This window comes from Caretta caretta, chromosome 7 (genome assembly GCF_965140235.1).
Source record: "Caretta caretta isolate rCarCar2 chromosome 7, rCarCar1.hap1, whole genome shotgun sequence".
NCBI lineage: Eukaryota > Metazoa > Chordata > Testudines > Cheloniidae > Caretta > Caretta caretta.
The window spans coordinates 7445641-7464401 of record NC_134212.1 but is presented as its reverse complement, the minus strand read 5'-3'; the positions used below and the strand labels follow the sequence as shown (position 1 = coordinate 7464401).

General features: G+C 41.6%; 1 protein-coding gene across 5 annotated transcripts in view; it reads right to left on the bottom strand.

The window, feature by feature from the left end:
* Nucleotides 1–18761, bottom strand: part of SLC25A26 (solute carrier family 25 member 26) — a 151753-nt gene that overhangs the window by 21140 nt on the left and 111852 nt on the right. For all 5 annotated transcript variants that reach the window (XM_048859499.2, XM_048859503.2, XM_048859502.2 and 2 more), the window contains one exon: nucleotides 17898–17942. In XM_048859499.2, the coding sequence (XP_048715456.1) occupies nucleotides 17898–17942 (45 nt within the window). The remainder of the gene's footprint in view (nucleotides 1–17897; nucleotides 17943–18761) is intronic.

The following is an 18761-nucleotide window of genomic DNA, read 5'->3' as shown; positions in this document are numbered from 1 at the left end:
GGGTGGAGGGGAGGAGTCCTTAGCTTAATAAAATATTAACTATTGCCTCAAGCCACTCCAGGGCGTTTCTTTAAAAATCACTCCTGGTTTAATATATTTCAATGCAGGTGGGTCCCTGATTTTTTACCCAATGTGATTAGGGACCATGTGTTGTTCTCTTCCGCACATATCATGCGCCAATCCATTTATTTTAGATCATCATTTATACACACACACGAGATCACTGACATACATGGTAAAAAGAAAAGGAGTACTTGTGGCACCTTAGAGACTAACCAATTTATTTGAGCATGAGCTTTCGTGAGCTACAGCTCACTTCATCAGATGCATACCGTGGAAACTGTAGCAGACTTTATATATACACAGAGAATATGAAACAATACCTCCTCCCACCCCACTGTCCTGCTGGTAATAGCTTATCTAAAGTGATCATCAGGTGGGCCATTTCCAGCACAAATCCAGGTTTTCTCACCCTCCACCCCCCCACACAAATTCACTCTCCTGCTGGTGCTAGCCCATCCAAAGTGACAACTCTTTACATAATCAAGTCGGGCTATTTCCTGCACAAATCCAGGTTTTCTCACATCCCCCCCACCCCCATACACACACAAACTCACTCTCCTGCTGGTAATAGCTCATCTAAACTGACCACTCTCCAAGTTTAAATCCAAGTTAAACCAGAACATCGGGGGGGGGGGGGGGGAGTAGGAAAAAACAAGAGGAAACAGGCTACCTTGCATAATGACTTAGCCACTCCCAGTCTCTATTTAAGCCTAAATTAATAGTATCCAATTTGCAAATGAATTCCAATTCAGCAGTTTCTCGCTGGAGTCTGGATTTGAAGTTTTTTTGTTTTAAGATAGCGACCTTCATGTCTGTGATTGCGTGACCAGAGAGATTGAAGTGTTCTCCGACTGGTTTATGAATGTGATAATTCTTGACATCTGATTTGTGTCCATTTATTCTTTTACGTAGAGACTGTCCAGTTTGACCAATGTACATGGCAGAGGGGCATTGCTGGCACATGATGGCATATATCACATTGGTGGATGTGCAGGTGAACGAGCCTCTGATAGTGTGGCTGATGTTATTAGGCCCTGTGATGGTGTCCCCTGAATAGATATGTGGGCACAATTGGCAACGGGCTTTGTTGCAAGGATAAGTTCCTGGGTTAGTGGTTCTGTTGTGTGGTATGTGGTTGTTGGTGAGTATTTGCTTCAGGTTGCGGGGCTGTCTGTAGGCAAGGACTGGCCTGTCTCCCAAGACTTGTGAGAGTGTTGGGTCATCCTTTAGGATAGGTTGTAGATCCTTAATAATGCGTTGGAGGGGTTTTAGTTGGGGGCTGAAGGTGACCGCTAGTGGCGTTCTGTTATTTTCTTTGTTAGGCCTGTCCTGTAGTAGGTAACTTCTGGGAACTCTTCTGGCTCTATCAATCTGTTTCTTTACTTCTGCAGGTGGGTATTGTAGTTGTAAGAAAGCTTGACAGAGATCTTGTAGGTGTTTGTCTCTGTCTGAGGGGTTGGAGCAAATGCGGTTGTATCGCAGAGCTTGGCTGTAGACGATGGATCGTGTGGTGTGGTCAGGGTGAAAGCTGGAGGCATGCAGGTAGGAATAGCGGTCAGTAGGTTTCCGGTATAGGGTGGTGTTTATGTGGCCATTGTTTATTAGCACTGTAGTGTCCAGGAAGTGGATCTCTTGTGTGGACTGGACCAGGCTGAGGTTGGAGTGGGAGGAGGTATTGTTTCATATTCTCTGTGTATATATAAAGTCTGCTACAGTTTCCACGGTATGCATCTGATGAAGTGAGCTGTAGCTCACGAAAGCTCATGCTCAAATAAATTGGTTAGTCTCTAAGGTGGCACAAGTACTCCTTTTCTTTTTGCGAATACAGACTAACACGGCTGTTACTCTGAAACCTGACATACATGGTGTTTTCCATGCAACGGGCATTAAGAATCAAATCAAACATACAATATGATCAGTGAAATTGCTATTAGCAAGCAAGATGGTGCAATGAACAGACTGTGGGGATGTCAGGCTGGCTGCTTATTATACCAAATAGGATCATTTCACTGGTACCTTGCCCTCTCATCTTCAACCTCCCAATTTATCTCCATCTTTTCGGTTTCCATTACAACTTGTTTGGGGCAGGGACTATACTTTTATTAGGTTCAAGTACGGTGCCTAGCAGGATGGGGGCCTGATCTGAAACTCTTCTAGCTGCTGCCATCATAGAAATCAATAACATCACTTTACATTTGTAGCATTATTCCTCTTTTATACAAGAATACAGTTATGGATGTTCTTTAAAACCTTGCTACCTTTATGCCGCAAAGCCAAGATTCTCTTGTAAATAACCAGATAACCGCACTAGCCCAATCCCAGTGATACCAGTGCGGGGCTCCTGATTGGTTGTATGAGAACATCCCAGTATGGCCCTGGTCATTCTTCTATCAGTGGGTGACTCTGTATATAATGCTATCTATAGATTCTCCTTGGTAACTTGGTTGTTCTGTGTGATTGATGCTTATGTTCTATTTGTATGTGGCAAAATCAAACAACAAATAATGATGTTGATTGGTGTTTGTCACAGCTAAACAGTTTTGTCTCTGCTTTATTAAACAACTAAGGATCCATCTCTCATACTAGCCATTCTTTTTCCTACTGATTTGGAGGGTGCTTTCCAGTATGGGTTTCTAAACTGATAACATCCACAGCAGACGGCCAGTTTTCCTTCTTCAAAACAGTGGACTCATAATGCTCCAAAATCTTAGGATGCTCGTCATGATTAATGCACACAATTTGGACACATGCAGTTTTTCGTGCAATTCGTCCCTCCTAGAGAGCATATCTAAGATGAAAGGTGGAATCTTCAAAAGGGACTTAGGAGCTTAAATCACATTTTCAATAGTGATGCAGGCTCCTAAGGGACAAAGTTACTTTTGAAAATGGGACACAGGAGTCTAAATCACATTTGTACTTTTGCCATTTTCCCTCCATATCTTTATAACTTCATATGCTAAAACTTGGTATCCTGAAAAGCTCATGTTTGTTATTCAAAACACAGCAGACACCAGGATGATCGACTGCAGAATGAGCAGGGAAACGCAGGGCAGACTGCTAGGGTTCTGCCATAAGCCCGTGTCCTGAGCTTTTATGTGCAGCTAGAGAGAGTCTAGGTTACTTATGCTGTTTCTGTAAGGTCTTATTCAGTTCCTTTATGCAGTCTAAAGGAGGGTGCTGTGTGTGTTTATATAAATGTTAAATTATGAATTAATCCAGAGGTTCCCCCACATGCTGACATGCTGCGTTTCTCTCAGAAAAGCTATTCTGGATGAAAAGCTGTGCTGAAAAGAACCCATCTGGCTCTGCAGTGGAGTTATGTAAAACCAAAGACTCAGCCAAGCAAGGCAAATGGTGATTAATTCCCACAGACTATGGTTATAATTGACAACCAGTATTTGCAAAGAACCAAACAGGGTGGAAAACTGTTTAGTGGGGCATAGCTAGGAACAGTTCAGTGAAATTAGGCAAAAGCAGAATGGAGGCTGGATAACAGGAAGAAAATTCCCTAACAGCGAGGTCTATTAAACTGTGGAACAGTCTCCCTAGGAAATTGAGGAAAGTCCTCTCATCTGAGTCATTTAAAAATAGACTGGAGAAGGCACTCAAGATCCTACTATAGGGAATAATCCTAAATTGGCAGGGACCAGCCAAGATGATCTAATGAATTTCCTTCCATCTCTGATTTCTGTGATTCACACGGAGTTCCAAACCCACACACACGCAAAACAGAGAGAGGTGGGGAATAAACACATCAATTCAAAGGGTGGGGAGACCAAAATGGGCAAGCATCCTGGGCCAACCAGGCAAGTGACCATCTCTTTTTCTCTGGACTGTGTTTGTTCTAATTAAATTTATTTTTCAGACCAAGCTTACATTTTGAAGGTCCCACGTTTACTCCTTTAGCTCTAGGCTCAGCTAATTGACAGGGTTTTGCAGTCAGATGGGCTTGTAAGGCCGAAGGAGACTTCCTATTTCTCTGGACTGAACCTAATCAACCCCTGTGGTTTTGATATCACTGAAGCAGAATTAAGCACAGAAATCAACAGACTCTCATGGAAAAGGGTAACAAATGCCTTGAAGTAAAAACTACGGCCCTATTCCTGCAAACACACATATCTTTGTGGGGGGGGAGGGATAGCTCAGTGGTTTGAGCATTAGCCTGCTAAACCCAGGGTTGTGAGTTCAATCCTTGAGGGGGCCATTTAGGGATCTGGGGCAAAAATTGGGGATTGGTCCTGCTTTGAGCAGGGGGTTGGACTAGATGACCTCCTGAGGTCCCTTCCAACCTTGATATTCTATGATCTTCAGCCTTAAACACTGAATTAAGCAGCACCGCTCGCTACTGTTAGCAGTAGTATCAATGTAGTGCTTAGTGGTCCCAATCCAGATCACAGCTCCGTTTTGCTAGACACTGTGTAGACACATAATAGACAGTCCCTGTCCCCAAAAAACTTCCAATCTAAATAGACACAGATACATATGGGAGGGAAAACAGAGGCACAAAAAAGGTGAAACAACTGCCCCAACTCCCACAACAGGTTAGTGACAGAACCAGGATTAGAACTCAAGTCTCCTGATTCCCAGTTCTAGAGCCACTAGGCCAAATTAAACACATGCATAAGTGTTAGCAAGACCAAGGCCTTAGTAAGTGAAATAATCACATTGCTTTTAAAAACATTTGTTCATTTAACATACTATAAATACACTGAATTATCAGCAATATAACTACACACAACAATTTGGTCATCTTGTTTCCCCAAATCATTCCTGTCTGATTGGTCAGGGCTTGTCATATTAGAAAAAGCACAAAATAATGAGGGGTTTTTACCAGTGTTGGAAAGCAAAGAGGCCACCATGCCAAGCCAGTATTGTGTGTATTCTATTAAACTGCAGGCTGAACAGAAGACTTTGTTTTCACTTCAAAGGACCCTTATCCCAATCTCCCGCTCTTCCCTTATGAACAACAAATTGGAAATAAATCTTCTGGCTGAAGTGGAATCTCATGCAATCTGGGTGCTGTTTGGCTTCCCAGCTCCATCACATGCTAACTATTTGTAAACACTTTGATGTGATATGTACATAGAACTAAGTGTACTTCTCTGCACTGCAGAAAACAATACAATGGATGTGTACACAAGACAACCAATACAGTGGAAAGTAGGGCTGTCAATTAATTGCAGTGAACTCAAGTCATTAACTCAAAACAAATTAACTCAATTTAAAACATTAATGGTGATTTATTGCAGGTTTAATCGCACTGTTAAACAATAATAAAACACCAATTTAAATTTTTTATAAATATTTTTGACTGTTTTTCTACATTTTCAAATATACTGATTTCAATTACAACACAGAACACAAAGCGCACAGTGCTCACTTTATATGATTTTTTTATTACAATTATTTGCACAGTAAAAAGATTAACAAAATTTCAATTCACCTCATACATGAGGTGAACTGAAAAATTCTATTTCTTTTACCTTTTTTACCATGCAAGTATTTGTAATAAAAAATAATCAGGTAGTGAACACTGTACACTTTGTCTTCTGTGTTGTAATTGCAATCAATATCTTTGAAAATGTAGAAACATCCAAAAATATTTAAATAAATGGTATTCTATTATTGTTTAAGGTGTGATTAAAACTGTGATTAATAACTATTAATTTTTTTTAATCATTTGACAGCCCTAGTGGAAAGTCATAATACGGCTTTCTATCCTTCCACAGTGACACATAACTTTACAGAGATAGATCTTACTTTATATCTGGACAACCCCATGTTTCTTATTCTCCCCACCAATCCCGCCTTAGACTGAACAGCTCGTACCGATTGGCCAAGACACTCCAGAAAGCCCATCAATACAAATCAATATTCAGAACTATTATTTAGCTGAAGTGGTCTTAGCATTACAGTAGCGCTTAGAAGACACAACTGAGATCAGGACCCCATTTTGCTGGGCAACAGACAGACACACACATAAGCTGGTGACGTCGTTGTCTGCAGAGAGCAGCAGGAAATCCGGACCTTGCTGGATGTTCTTGAACCTTCCTGGGCAGTGATTATGCTGTAACCCACCTTCAGGTAATGTCTAACCACTGTTTCACCGTCTGATCACAACCACGCCACTGCTGAATTCCCATGCGACATTCTTTGCAGCAACCACGAAACCTCCCAAATCCCATTTCTTCGCCAAGAAGAAGCTTGTTCCTATTCCGAATCACATTTACTTTACATCGTGCAGTTTGCTCATTTCAACCAGTTTAAGATATGGATATCCACTGTGCATCACAATCATTTTTGTTTGTAGGAAATTAGTTTTTCTGGTGCCTACCAAACTGTTTGGCTTTTAATAAGTATCAACAGGTCCTGAGTATTGTTTCATCCTTTAAATCAGTGTGTGACAGAGGTGCTGCCCCTGCACGTCCCCTACGGGAGTGGTGCTCTCTTTCCCATCAGACCCCACTTGCTGGGCTTCTTTCCTTTTAAGTCCACCTCCAGGCCTAAAACCTAGCGCTGTACGCTTTAACCCCTTCCAGTCGGGTGTACGGTTATGCCTCCCGTCACACTGCAACATTGCTCTTTTTAAATGTGTGTGATGATATACTTTAGACTAGGAGATTTATTCACAAGGAAGAAGGCATGACTCATGAAAATCCCTCCCAGGCCTTTCGCACAGAACCTGATGAACACACTGTGTTTTTCTTAACATAAAAAAGCAGGAACAGCATCCCCATATTTAGTGGTCATGAGGGAGCTGAGTCAAACGTAGATGCCTCGTTATATTTTTAGCTTTAAAGAGGCAAACAAGGCTCAAGGTGTCTTCTCAGCCCGAGATCTGCAACTGAGCCAACTTCATTTTCAATGTTCCTGTTCATTCCAATTATAAACATTAGCACGGTGGGTTAATTTGCTTCGGTGTCCCCCTTTGTTCAAGGTGGTCTTCTTTCAGATGGCAAGAGAGGTGATCAGCAATGTTCAAATAAGCAAGTCCAGATTAGCAAGCTTGTGTGTGACTTTAGAAGTGGCTTGAGGGCAAAGCAACAAGGAGGCAAGACAACAACCTTCATATGATGCTCCTGTAATGGGTTATTTGATTAACACAATGAATGCTTTCAACAGGCGACTGGACCCATTGATTTGTTGACCTCCCTGTATGATTAGCAACATGGAATTTGAGACGCCCAAGAAAGCAGATAGAAATACTGTCCGAATCAACCACATTGATTTGTTTCAGTTTTTGTTCTGTAGGATGAAGAAAACAAACTGTTCTTCTTGGTTCATCTTTACAACTTGGTGCTTTATTGACAACACTGCTGATGGCTGCTCCCGACAGATGTGCAGAACATTTGCTATAGGAGAGGCAGAAAATGGCTACAGCTTAGAAACACATCAAGAAACTAATCACACAGGTATTCTGTTCTTTGGGTGACATTCACCCCAGTTCAAAGGGCCAGCATGAGTCCCAGTCACCACATAAGCCCTGTTTAAGGGTTAGTACTGGCCTCCACACAGGGGCATTTTTCACTGTTGTGACTAAAAGTGTACGTGTGCAGTGTTACTTTGCAGCACTGATCTGTTATCACTATTTATATTGCACTCGTCACTCCACGAAGCTCTGTTCAGACAAGCAAGAGGACAGAGCCCTTGACCTGAAGGACCTGCATTATAAATGTTGTTAGGATCTGTTTGATCTTAACAAGGATGTGATTAATTTACGCAAACTGCAATGCAATGTGCACTCCTGGTCCAAATAAAACTCATTTTCAAACTCGGTCAATATAGCGAAGTCCTAGGGCAAAGAACGTACAGGCCAGTGAAAGCAGTGCTCACCATAGGGAACCCTCCCAGCACACTGCCCTTTTGCATTTAATAATAAGACTGCTTAGCACTTTTCATCTGTTAAACACGGTGCAGATATTTATTAATCCATCCTTTAACTAAACCTTCATTGATTCTTTTGGCTCCAGCAGGAAGGTAGGGAGAGAGGTGAAGAGAATGGAGAAATAGAATGGAGAGACAGACAGAGAGAAGGCATGAGGGCCAACAGCACAATGGGCCAAAATAATTTGTTTCTACTGTCATTTTAGCTTATTTAGTTTTAGTAATCTTTAGTACCTGCTCAATGTTGACTCAAAGGAGGATTAACCTTTGATGTTCCACACACACAGAAATAAGCTGTCTACATTCCATTTGCACATACACTCTCTCTCCATGCTACAAGAATCAACTTTTTTGCCTGTGCATCATAGAGATATGCTGGACCCACAGAAAGGGTTAAGACTTGACTGTAGAATAACTTAAGACTGAGGACAAAAACTTCTATTTATGTCTTCAGCATTTCAGTCACGTAGGCCTGATCTATATGTAAACATTGGATCAACCCAGCTACATTGCTCAGGGCAGTGAAAAATTTCATGCCCTGAGCACCACCGTTAGGTTCACCAGTGTAGGCACGGCTAAGTCAATGAGTAATTCTTCTGTCAAGTTAGCTACTGTACTGCCTGTCAGAGAGGTGGATTAACTACGTCTATTAAAAAACCCTTCTACTTATGTAGGAAGTATCTACACTACGGCACTACAGTAACACAGCTGCAGCATGGTAGCCCGGCTGCTTTCGCATAGACATGGTGTTAGTTAATTCAGTTCTCCTGAAAGGCTGGAGACTGGAGAACTAAGCGCTCTCAATATGTATAGCACAGTCAAGCTGCATGGGAAGTGGCCTTATAACATTCCCATACTGCTCATATCAACATGTTACTTGGGAGGAGCCAACTCTAAGGGTGAGACAAGAGTTCAATCTCCATGCTCATTCATTCCTTCATTTCTCTAGTGGGTCTACCAACGAGGAATCCACATAGCAGGGATTATTTTTGTAGCTCAGCATTTGACCACTAAGAACTAAAAGGAGAACACCAACTCATCTTACGTAGGCCACTGAGCATCCATCAAAAAGCAATGGCTTTTGGTAACGAGATTGACTCGATAATGACATCTTGGAGCAGAGCTGAATCAGTGGCATACAGATGAAAATGTCTTCATCCCATTAGCATCTTCTTGAGTCATCCAGTCTCATGTAACAGGTTTGTTTTTTAAAATTATTTTCTGAGCCTCTCTTTCTTATACCAAAACGGTAAGTATCAGCAACATTCTGTTGGGCTAAGTATTTCCATAAAATGTCATCCTAATGAGAGGTCCTTGGTCAGCATGTCTATTGGGCTTGATACACCAATGCATTCCCAGGGAAACTCATATGCTGAACTGCCAAGGCTATGTGGGTATACAGCCTGGCCAGTGACAGTGTTGGATTATCAATTTACCAATGCTACCTCTTAGAAATCTCTTGAGTCAGCATTCTGCCTGAAAATTCTACAATGGCATGGATCTATGGCATGGATCTTGCCACAGCTTCTACTAAACTCTGCTTTAAAACCATATTGTACTAGCAAAATCTTCTTTGCTCACTTTCCATGATAGTCCAAAACCTTCACTTCAGCACACAGAATAAATTTACTTATTTCACCAGTTTCCATTAGTGAGTGTAAAATACTCGCAGGGGCCACATCTGCATCAATAACATCTGCAAGACCTTTTCCGGTTGCAAAGTTGACACTGGTCTTATTCTACTGAGATAAGAGACATAAAAACTTTTAGTATTTATTTATTTTTTATTTTATGGGCCTTTAGAAAGGCTGGCAGAGTCAGAAAGGGACAACTTTACTTTGCATTTTCCATTTGTGATTTACATTCTCCATGGCCTTTGGTCGGGTTTACGCACAGTTGCTTTATGAAAATATACTACAGCAAGTGCCCCAAACACTACAGCTTTAAATAGAGCTTTGGGTCATTATTATAGAAAACTATAGTTCTTTTCATAAGGGCAGAAGTAAGGTAGGGGAGGGAAATCCTAATTAAAAAAATATAAATAACCTATAGGCAGATTTGCAAGTTTTACATATATAGTGGAAAAGCAAAGGGCCAAAGACATATTTAAAATATTCTCTTCAATGACGTTTTATGTGTACACGTACAGTACATGTGTATATTGTCTTGCGGAAAACTTACTGACCCAAGCATGGGACAAACACCATGGGCTAAGTTCTCTATTGGGATAAGCATTTTGCACTTGCTCATGCCAGCAGTGAACTTGGCCCTATATCTTAAACCCATACAAATCCCAGATACACTGAGAGAAAAAGAACAAAAAGTTGGCCTACTTGCCACAGCACATTTCCCATGTTAAGTGTTTCATGCCTTTTTCCCATCTGTGTGCCAGCTTGATGCAAACTAAAATGGATACACAAAAACCTGGTTAAGGAAAACATCTCCCAAACAATGGGTCCATAGCAGTGTATAATGTACCAGTGACGCTCAGATACTATGGAGAGGATGGCCATATAAGTACTTGGGTAAGTGGGGAGTGGCTCAGAAAAGTGGCTTAAAAGTTAAAACAACTTTACTTCAAACTAGGGCAGCTGCACCATTGCTACCTGTTTATATAAATACCTGCTCCATCCATGCCTGAGCGAATAAGCCATTTCAAATAGCTACATAGTTCTTTAGGCTCATCTGGTACAAGCTAATACCTAGAAATCCAGTGTACAGCACTTCGGGCCAGGCTCTGATACCCTTACACTGAGTGGTACCTTCCTCCACCAGTGGTCCCACTGATTTCAATAGCAGGTTCATTGACTTCAGTGGGACTACTCATGGTCAAAGACAGACGAGTAAGTGTAGCACAATCTGGCCTTTTGTCTGTTAAACTGTGAGGGTCTGTTTTATGTCTCCCTTTTCAAATAATGCATTGACATTCTAGGGCTATCCAGCTTTTTTCAAAATGTGTCTAACTCTACAAGGAATGATTGCATGTGTTTCTCTCCCTTCAGTGCAGATGGTGTGCTGGAATGCCTCTGACAGTGTTTAAAGGCCATGTGAATGACTGCGATTATGACACTAATAATGTAAGTTTTGTTTGCAGAACAGCTGTTGGCTTCATTGTTCTTTTGTGAGAAAAATGTAGCCGTTATGCTAATGGAATGCAGGTTCCTGATTGGCTGAAGGTTACATCATGCCTTGGAACAGTGCACTGCAAATTGCTTTTCGTGATGCAGCACCTAAGCAAATGGCAGACATATTAATGCTATTTCATGATTAGTCTTAATCCCCAAATCAGCCTGATCATTACTCAAAGAGGGAGAGAGGTATGGGAGAACACTTATAATCTGAAAGGAAACGCTTTAAAGCTAGGACTAGGTTTTATTTATTATTGACTTACATGTAACTGAGTACAGTAGAAAAGAAATGCTAGGCTAGTTCTCAAACTAAAAAGTAAGGTGGGCACCTAGCCACAGCCCAGGAAAACTATGTTTAGGCCCAGTTTGGCAAGATGCTTATACTTCCCACTCTTGTTAAAACAACCGAGGGTTGGTTTTCAGTTTTAGAAAAGTAGTTTTGGTCTTTTGCTTTAATGGTGGGAGCATTTCATATATCTTAACTCTTCTTAAAATTACAATCAGAGGTATTTTCAACTTGCTCGAACAAGGATTAGAGCTTCCTCTCCTTCAGTGCAAAACCCCAGTAAATGACCTTTCCACAGTAAATCTGAGAGAGGCTAGAGGTTGGAATCTTGCCCTAAGCCAGCCATGCCACTGTCTCCATTCAACCCCATATTTATTTCTTGCCTAACACAGGGACTGGGAGTGAAATCCTGGCCCCAATGATGTCAATGGCAAAAGGCCTACTGTTTTCAATAGCGCTAGGATTTGACCGCGGGTAGCAATCAATTCAGGATTTTAAAGGGTTTGAAGTTATATCCCAGGATCATCCAAGCAGTATAGTCCATGGCAGCCTTCATATAGGGGTGAGGGGTAAATGTAAATGGGCGAGGACCTTCGGCCTGTGCTATTCAGGATGTCAGGCAAGATGATCACAACAGTCCACTCTGGACTTAAACATCTATGAAATGCCTGGTCCACCTCAGAATCAGACTGTCAGATACAGGACACACAGAGTCCTGGAATGTTTTGTTTTGTTTTTGCTTTGAAAAATAAAGTTATTTTTTTAAAAAGCCATTCACATGGTCTTCCCTCCTCTGCTCCCACCTGCTCCGCTTCCGTCTCACAAAACATCAGGGGAATTTCTCAGACTTACAGCACCACGGCGGGCCTACACAGACAGCCTTCTCCATTCACAGCCATGCTAGAGTAACTCTTGCTGGGCCCGGAGTGCAGCCAGCATGTGCGGGGATGAAAATCAAGAGGATTGAGGTGTGTTTCCCACGACAGAAGGGCTCAAGACACAGATCCTGGTGGGCTCAGGGATAGCCAGCCATGGAGCTGTTAGTTTTCATCTTGCCATGGCTTCCCTAGGAAGCAGTCATTTCTGATGAATAGGTATTGCTGTGCTCAAAGCCAGGACTCCTCAATTCTGACATTCGAGTCCTAAATATCTGTCCTCGAACTGATGTCCTATATTTCTACATCACCAATTAAATAATTGAGGAAGCTAAAATTTCTTCCAAGAAGGCTTTCTAAAAATATAAAAATATGTCGGATAAGATATTATGAAGCAGGCAAAACCAACTAGTGGAGCTCCCAGCTCAGAGGAAAATATCTGTCATTGTAAGCAGAGAAATATCTACTGCAACTACTGTGACTCAGCACGAGCTTTCACTCCAAAGATGTGTCCCTGCAATCTGAAATTCCTGTATGGAATGAGACACGTGGTATTTCTGAGCAAGTTACATACCCATACTGGAAATGCCAATGCTCTGTACATGGGACTGCATCTTACATTACCCCAAAGCCAAAACTGATGGAAAAGGCAGCACACTTGGTAAATGGGGTGCCTTTCAGAGAGCACGTATGCTCTGCTATCTGCACTGGTTGCCAGTTGGCTTCCAGATAAATTTTAAGGTGTTGGCTTTGACCTAGCAGTTCTAGATGAAATGGAACTGGCCTATTTAAGTGCCTGCCTCTCTCCTAGAGCCAAGACACCATAGTGGCATTCAGCAGAAGTGCTTACCTTAGAGTACCCAAAAATTTTTGTTGTATGGAATTTTAATATTTATCCTCATGTTTGCTGTGCTTGCTGTTAAAATTTCAATGAGCATTGTAGAGTTTCCACCTTTCTAGTTTCTTATATATATTAGAAGGATCTTTTTTTTAAATGGAAGTAAAAAACACCATAATATTATACCTCTGTACACAGCGGGAGGGTTTTAAATGTAGGCAATAGCATTGGACTTGCTTTACTTGTAAGAAAACCAAGCAATATTTGTCTCCCAATAAAAACATTAGATGTATGAAAAAAAAGTCACAGTGGTTTCTTTACTTTTTTTTCAACCTTTCAGAGATATCAGGATTTCAGAGAAGGGTACACTCATCAGCTAATTCCAACCTGTGTACTCATGCCAGATACCCACATAATTGGAAGTCAAGCCTCCATATTTCACATTTTCATCAATAAATTCATATCTTGCCAATCATTTCAATATGCTCTTTGCTAATGCCCATTTTATGAATAACCTTATCTGTGTGGTATCCTCTCTCTCTAATTGTCTATACATATTATAGTGCCATGATATGCAATATTCTACATTTCATGTAGTACAACCTGTCAGTATTTACAATTATGATAGTGTTGTGCTTATAATATGGCTAAAGACCTGCCAAAAGAACAAATATTAAGTACAGGCTTAGTGCATGGTTGCTTGGGGCAAAGCAAAGACACAGAACGGGATATAGATACATATGATTTACCATATGGGATCAGACGACTGCTTCTTCAAGTCTAGTACCCTGTCTCTGGCCTTGGCCAACACCTGATATCTCATTGGAAGGAAACATGCTAATTGTGCTCTCCAGGGAGGTGAGATGTTATCCTTGACCCCTGCAGTAATTTGCTGGTGCACAGATGCATGAGACTGAGTCACCAATGACTCCGTTTATACAACTACAGATTTTATTAATGGTCATAAAATCATCCAGCCACAATATCTGATTCCCTCAGCCACAGCAATGAACTGACCCTATACGCCTCGTACACTTATCATTACTTAAGAGTGTTTCACCTCCCTTCACAACCAACCCTTTTAATACAGCCCAGCATAGCCCCTTAGACAATAGGTGGACAACCCGCATCAGTGACTGGATCCCCAGAGACCACAAGCGACAGCTGGGGAGCCCGAAAACGCGCTGGGCTGATCCCATGACAAAACTCTTTGGCCAGAAATGGAAAGAACGTGCTCGCGACAACGGAATGGTGTGGCGGTGACTTGGGTTTGCAGAGGGACGGACGAGGACAAGCCGGACAAAGGTGACTCAATAATTTGAGTTAAGGTCTCTGTGTCAGTGCTTTGTACTGCCTCTCCTGCTCTTTGCATTCCTACCTGCTATTTACTGTCCGTCCCCCCCCCCCCCCCGAAAGAATTTGTGAGAAGAGCTGCCGCTGAATCCTATAGCTGCTACTCCTCAGGTGCTCACAGGTGACTATTGCTTTAGTATTTGTGTGTGTTGGGGGGGGGGTGTTAAATAGTTTAATTCAATCTTCTGCAATCAGTTACTTCTACAGCCAGAGCTCCTGCTTTCACTGCTGTGACTTTGATGTGACAAACCTCCAGCTCTTTATCAAGATGCTGAAAAGGAAATGACTGAAGCACGTGCAAAGAATTTTAAGATCCCTACGCTCAGTAACAGGTTGTTATTTGTAGACCAATATACTGAAACTGGGCTATGGTATGAGCTATCCAGTCTAAGTGTTGCTGGAAATATCCACCAACCTGTTTAGATTATCTATGATGTCTAATCCTAAAAGGCTTGTTTATTTAGCCAGCTAAATTCAAACTGTCTCCTTTACGGCCTAGGTTTTAAACAATACATTTTATCACCTCAACTACGTGAACGTTTTTTAAAACAGCTTTACATTCTGTGAAGAGCTACATCATGTTCCTGCTTTATGTGGTTTTGGAGAGCACAGTGCCCTTTTTTCATACTGCCATGTCTAGTTTCCAGAACAATGCTACGGCACCAGCAATTACGATGTCACGACGTCAGCTCTATGGTATACGAGTTCACTGAAAGCTGCTCCTGTACTTTGGCATAAAAACAGATTCCTAATAAGGTAGCTGAAGTTACCCTGTGCAACAGGACAATTCCCAGATACCACACTCAGATAACATCACGATGAGCACATTGTGCTGGGATTCCTACAAAACACTCAACGGCTAGGCAGCTGGTGTGCTGCTTATTACACCAATCCTCAGTCTCTCATTGTTACCTCATGCTCCCCCACCCTCACCTTTTGGCTCTCGTCTTATCGTTTGGTGGTAAGCTCTTTGGGGTAGGGACCATCTTTTCTTTGTATATGGGCGGCTCCTGATGGGGCCTTGATTGAGGCCTCTAGGCATTACCACAATACAACAGATAATAGGGATTGGTGTGAAAAGCACAGACATCTCATTTCACCAGCACAACACCTGCACTGAACAAGGGTGCCGTGGCACAACCCATGAAAAAGTACAATCGCCAGTACCACGTTCCATCCAGCACCAGAAGTTAGTCCAGAAAGAGTCAGAGCCAGGCTGGTCTGGGGATGTGCTATTTAAATGCCTCTCCTGGGAAACCTGTGACTGTGAGGAGCCAGAGAGCAAGTCCCAAGCAGAACAGCTGTGGTGGGAGTAAGGAGAGGACTGCCACTGCCCCCTAAACGCATCACCCTTACCCCAGTTCGGACTCACTTGCAGCCTGCAGGTACAGTAATAGTGTACATTGCAAATCCTGCTTCCATTGGGGTGAGGGGAAGTATCTGACCAGGTACATGGAAGTTAAAGTTGGTCGAAATTTTTTGCCAGAAACATTTCCTCAATGAAATACAGGGAAACAACAACATCAATTTTTTTGTTGTGGAAAAACAACGACAATATTGACAATATTTTCTTGTTCTTCTATGGGAAAATTTTACACAAAATGTTTTATTTCCACTGGAAATCTCAGAATTATACATTTAATCATTTCTGGATCAAAGTTTTTCAGATCTTTTCATACTGCAAAATTTTTCCGTGTTTTGACATTTTGTTCCATTTCATAGAAAAACCAGATGTTGAAACATGAGTGTGTTGGACTGATATATGTCTGTACAGGTCTACATTAACCTGCTAACTCCATTCTGTTATCTGAATGCCATTTTGATTACAATCCATTATATGTGCTTTTACTTTTGGCACTGCCGAGTCCCATCTTGAGCTGAAATGCCCAGGAGATGTCTATATCTCAGGAGTGGGAGTTAGAGGATCTTCACTGCAAGAGCATGCCTAGAAGCCCAGAGCTTGAGCAGTTATTGGCTTCTGTCCAGACTCAGCGAGCCTAAAAGCATATGGAAGTCAAGGTTTGGGTCTAATTCAGCAGCCTGGTGAGCATCCAGGGTTGTAACAATCAGAATTTCCCACAGATAGAAATTCTGTTTTCCAACCCAGCTTTCAGAGGGTTTCACAGAACCAATCCTTCAGTCCTGTAAGGACAGGATAGCTCAAATAACTGATAATGTATCTTCTTTTTCCTAGGTCACTGGTTTGAACTGAGCTCTGGCTGCTCATGAATGAAAATTACTAGCATCTGCCAGCTGTTTGGTGGGTATTTGAAATTATTTTGTGGTCTCAACCAAGTTCCAAGTGGGTAAATGCCTATGTCTCCGGAACCACTGGTACAATTAATATAATTGTCTCTCAAGGAAGAATGAAGTGTTTCAGTCATTTTTGAATCTGGACTATTCATCAGTCCTGGAACTGCTTCCTTTGGAACAAGGTCCATGCACACTGATGCTGCAGTGTAGGGGAAGCTAGCACTCCTACCGCTTATTGTGCGTCTGTTTTGTAAGAAGAGGGGACTTCACTTTACAGTGCTGTCATCCAACAATTTCCAGGAGTCCAACTCACTTAATAATAATAATATTAATAAAAAATCCCTCCACCCCCCTCCATCATATAAATATAAAATCCTACCACAACATTTGCAATGGTCTGCAACAACACTTTGCACTTCTATTCTGCCTTCTGTGCAAGGACATCAAAGCACTTTACAAGTGTTAGCCTCCCAATCTACCTTGGAGGTGTAAAACTAACAGCTTAACCATTTGATGAGAAAGCTGGGGCACACAGAAATTACATGACTTGCCAATGGTAAGTACACAGGTAGGAACAGAGCTCTGATCTCATGAACTCCAGTTCTGTGCTTTAAGCACTAGACCATGATTCCTTCTGTTGGACAGCAATTTCACCTTATATAAAGAATGCAACCAACTGGAGGGATAACATTCAAATAAAGTTGCATCATTCTAGAAGATTGCTCTATTAAAGTATCTTCCGATTTACAGATTCTTTAAACAGCCTTTCAAATAATTGGTACAAAGCCAATCAGAACACCAATGACATATTGTGGGTGGCTCTTGGCAACAATTTTATTTTTTCAGTCTCCTCTGCACAACTCAAAATTTCCTCTTTGCCTTCAGGAGTGAGATGTTGCAAATTCAGACAACACTGATGGCTCCCAGACAATTTTAAATCGATACAATTAGGTAGGACAGCAAACAAAACTTCTGGGGTATTTATCATCAGTTCAGAGCACTGGGATTTGTTTGCACGGCATATATTAAAGCTTAGATTGCTGTCATTTTTCAGACATCCAACCAAACAATTATCATACGCAAAACTAGCTTTGTACGTGCATTCTCTGAAGTGTCCATATCGGTTAGGTAAGCTAGCATATAGGTAAGCTACCATACAAGCTTCTAAAATGTACACATTTCTAATGTCACATCCTTGACACACTAATGGGTCTTACCTTTAAGGCCTCCCAAACGGGAAACTGCACCAGAGAGAAAGGAATCTGGAGGGGGTAAAGAAAAAAAAGTCACAAAAGCAAATTAGTTTGGCATGTTCTTTGGCTGGCTAAATTAGGAACAGTTATTGTTCACTCAGTGAACTGTAGCTTATTACATTTATAAATCTGTAAGGATTACTTTATGTACACTGCTGTTAGAGGACTGGTTTCACTAAAGCAGTTTTTACTTTGTTTATCACGTTCCCTGCTGAGAGGTTAATGTATTTTTACCAGGGTGGCCTGTAAGAGCAATAACTAATATGATCTAGTGCCGGGAATTTCTCAGTTTGACTTTTAGCCAAAGAACCCATAAAGATGGTTCAAGCAAGCACCACACCACTCAGGCCACAAACACAGCTTGATGAGGAACTGTCGGATAACATGCACTGTCACACACAATTATCTAAAAGTGGAGGGACGCTTAGTGTCTTAAAGGGACGTTAAAAATGGCATAATGAGGTTGCAAGTTTATCGTCTCTATTGTCCAAAATGGATAATTAATTATTATCATTATGAGAGAGACAAGGTGGCTGAAGTAATATCTTTTATTGGGCCAACATCTGTTGGTGAGAGAGACAAGCTTTCAAGCTAGGCAGAGTTCTTCTTCAGCGCTGTGTAAGCACGAAAGCGTGTCTCTCTCACCAACAGAAGTTGGGCCAATAAAAGATATTACCTCACCCACCCTGTCACTCCAATATCCTGGGACTGACACGGCTACAACAACACTTCATATTATTATATTTATATATTTGTATTTTGGTAGCATCTAGGAGCCCAAGTCACAGATCATAACCCAACTGAGGTAGGCACAGGACTCCAACACAG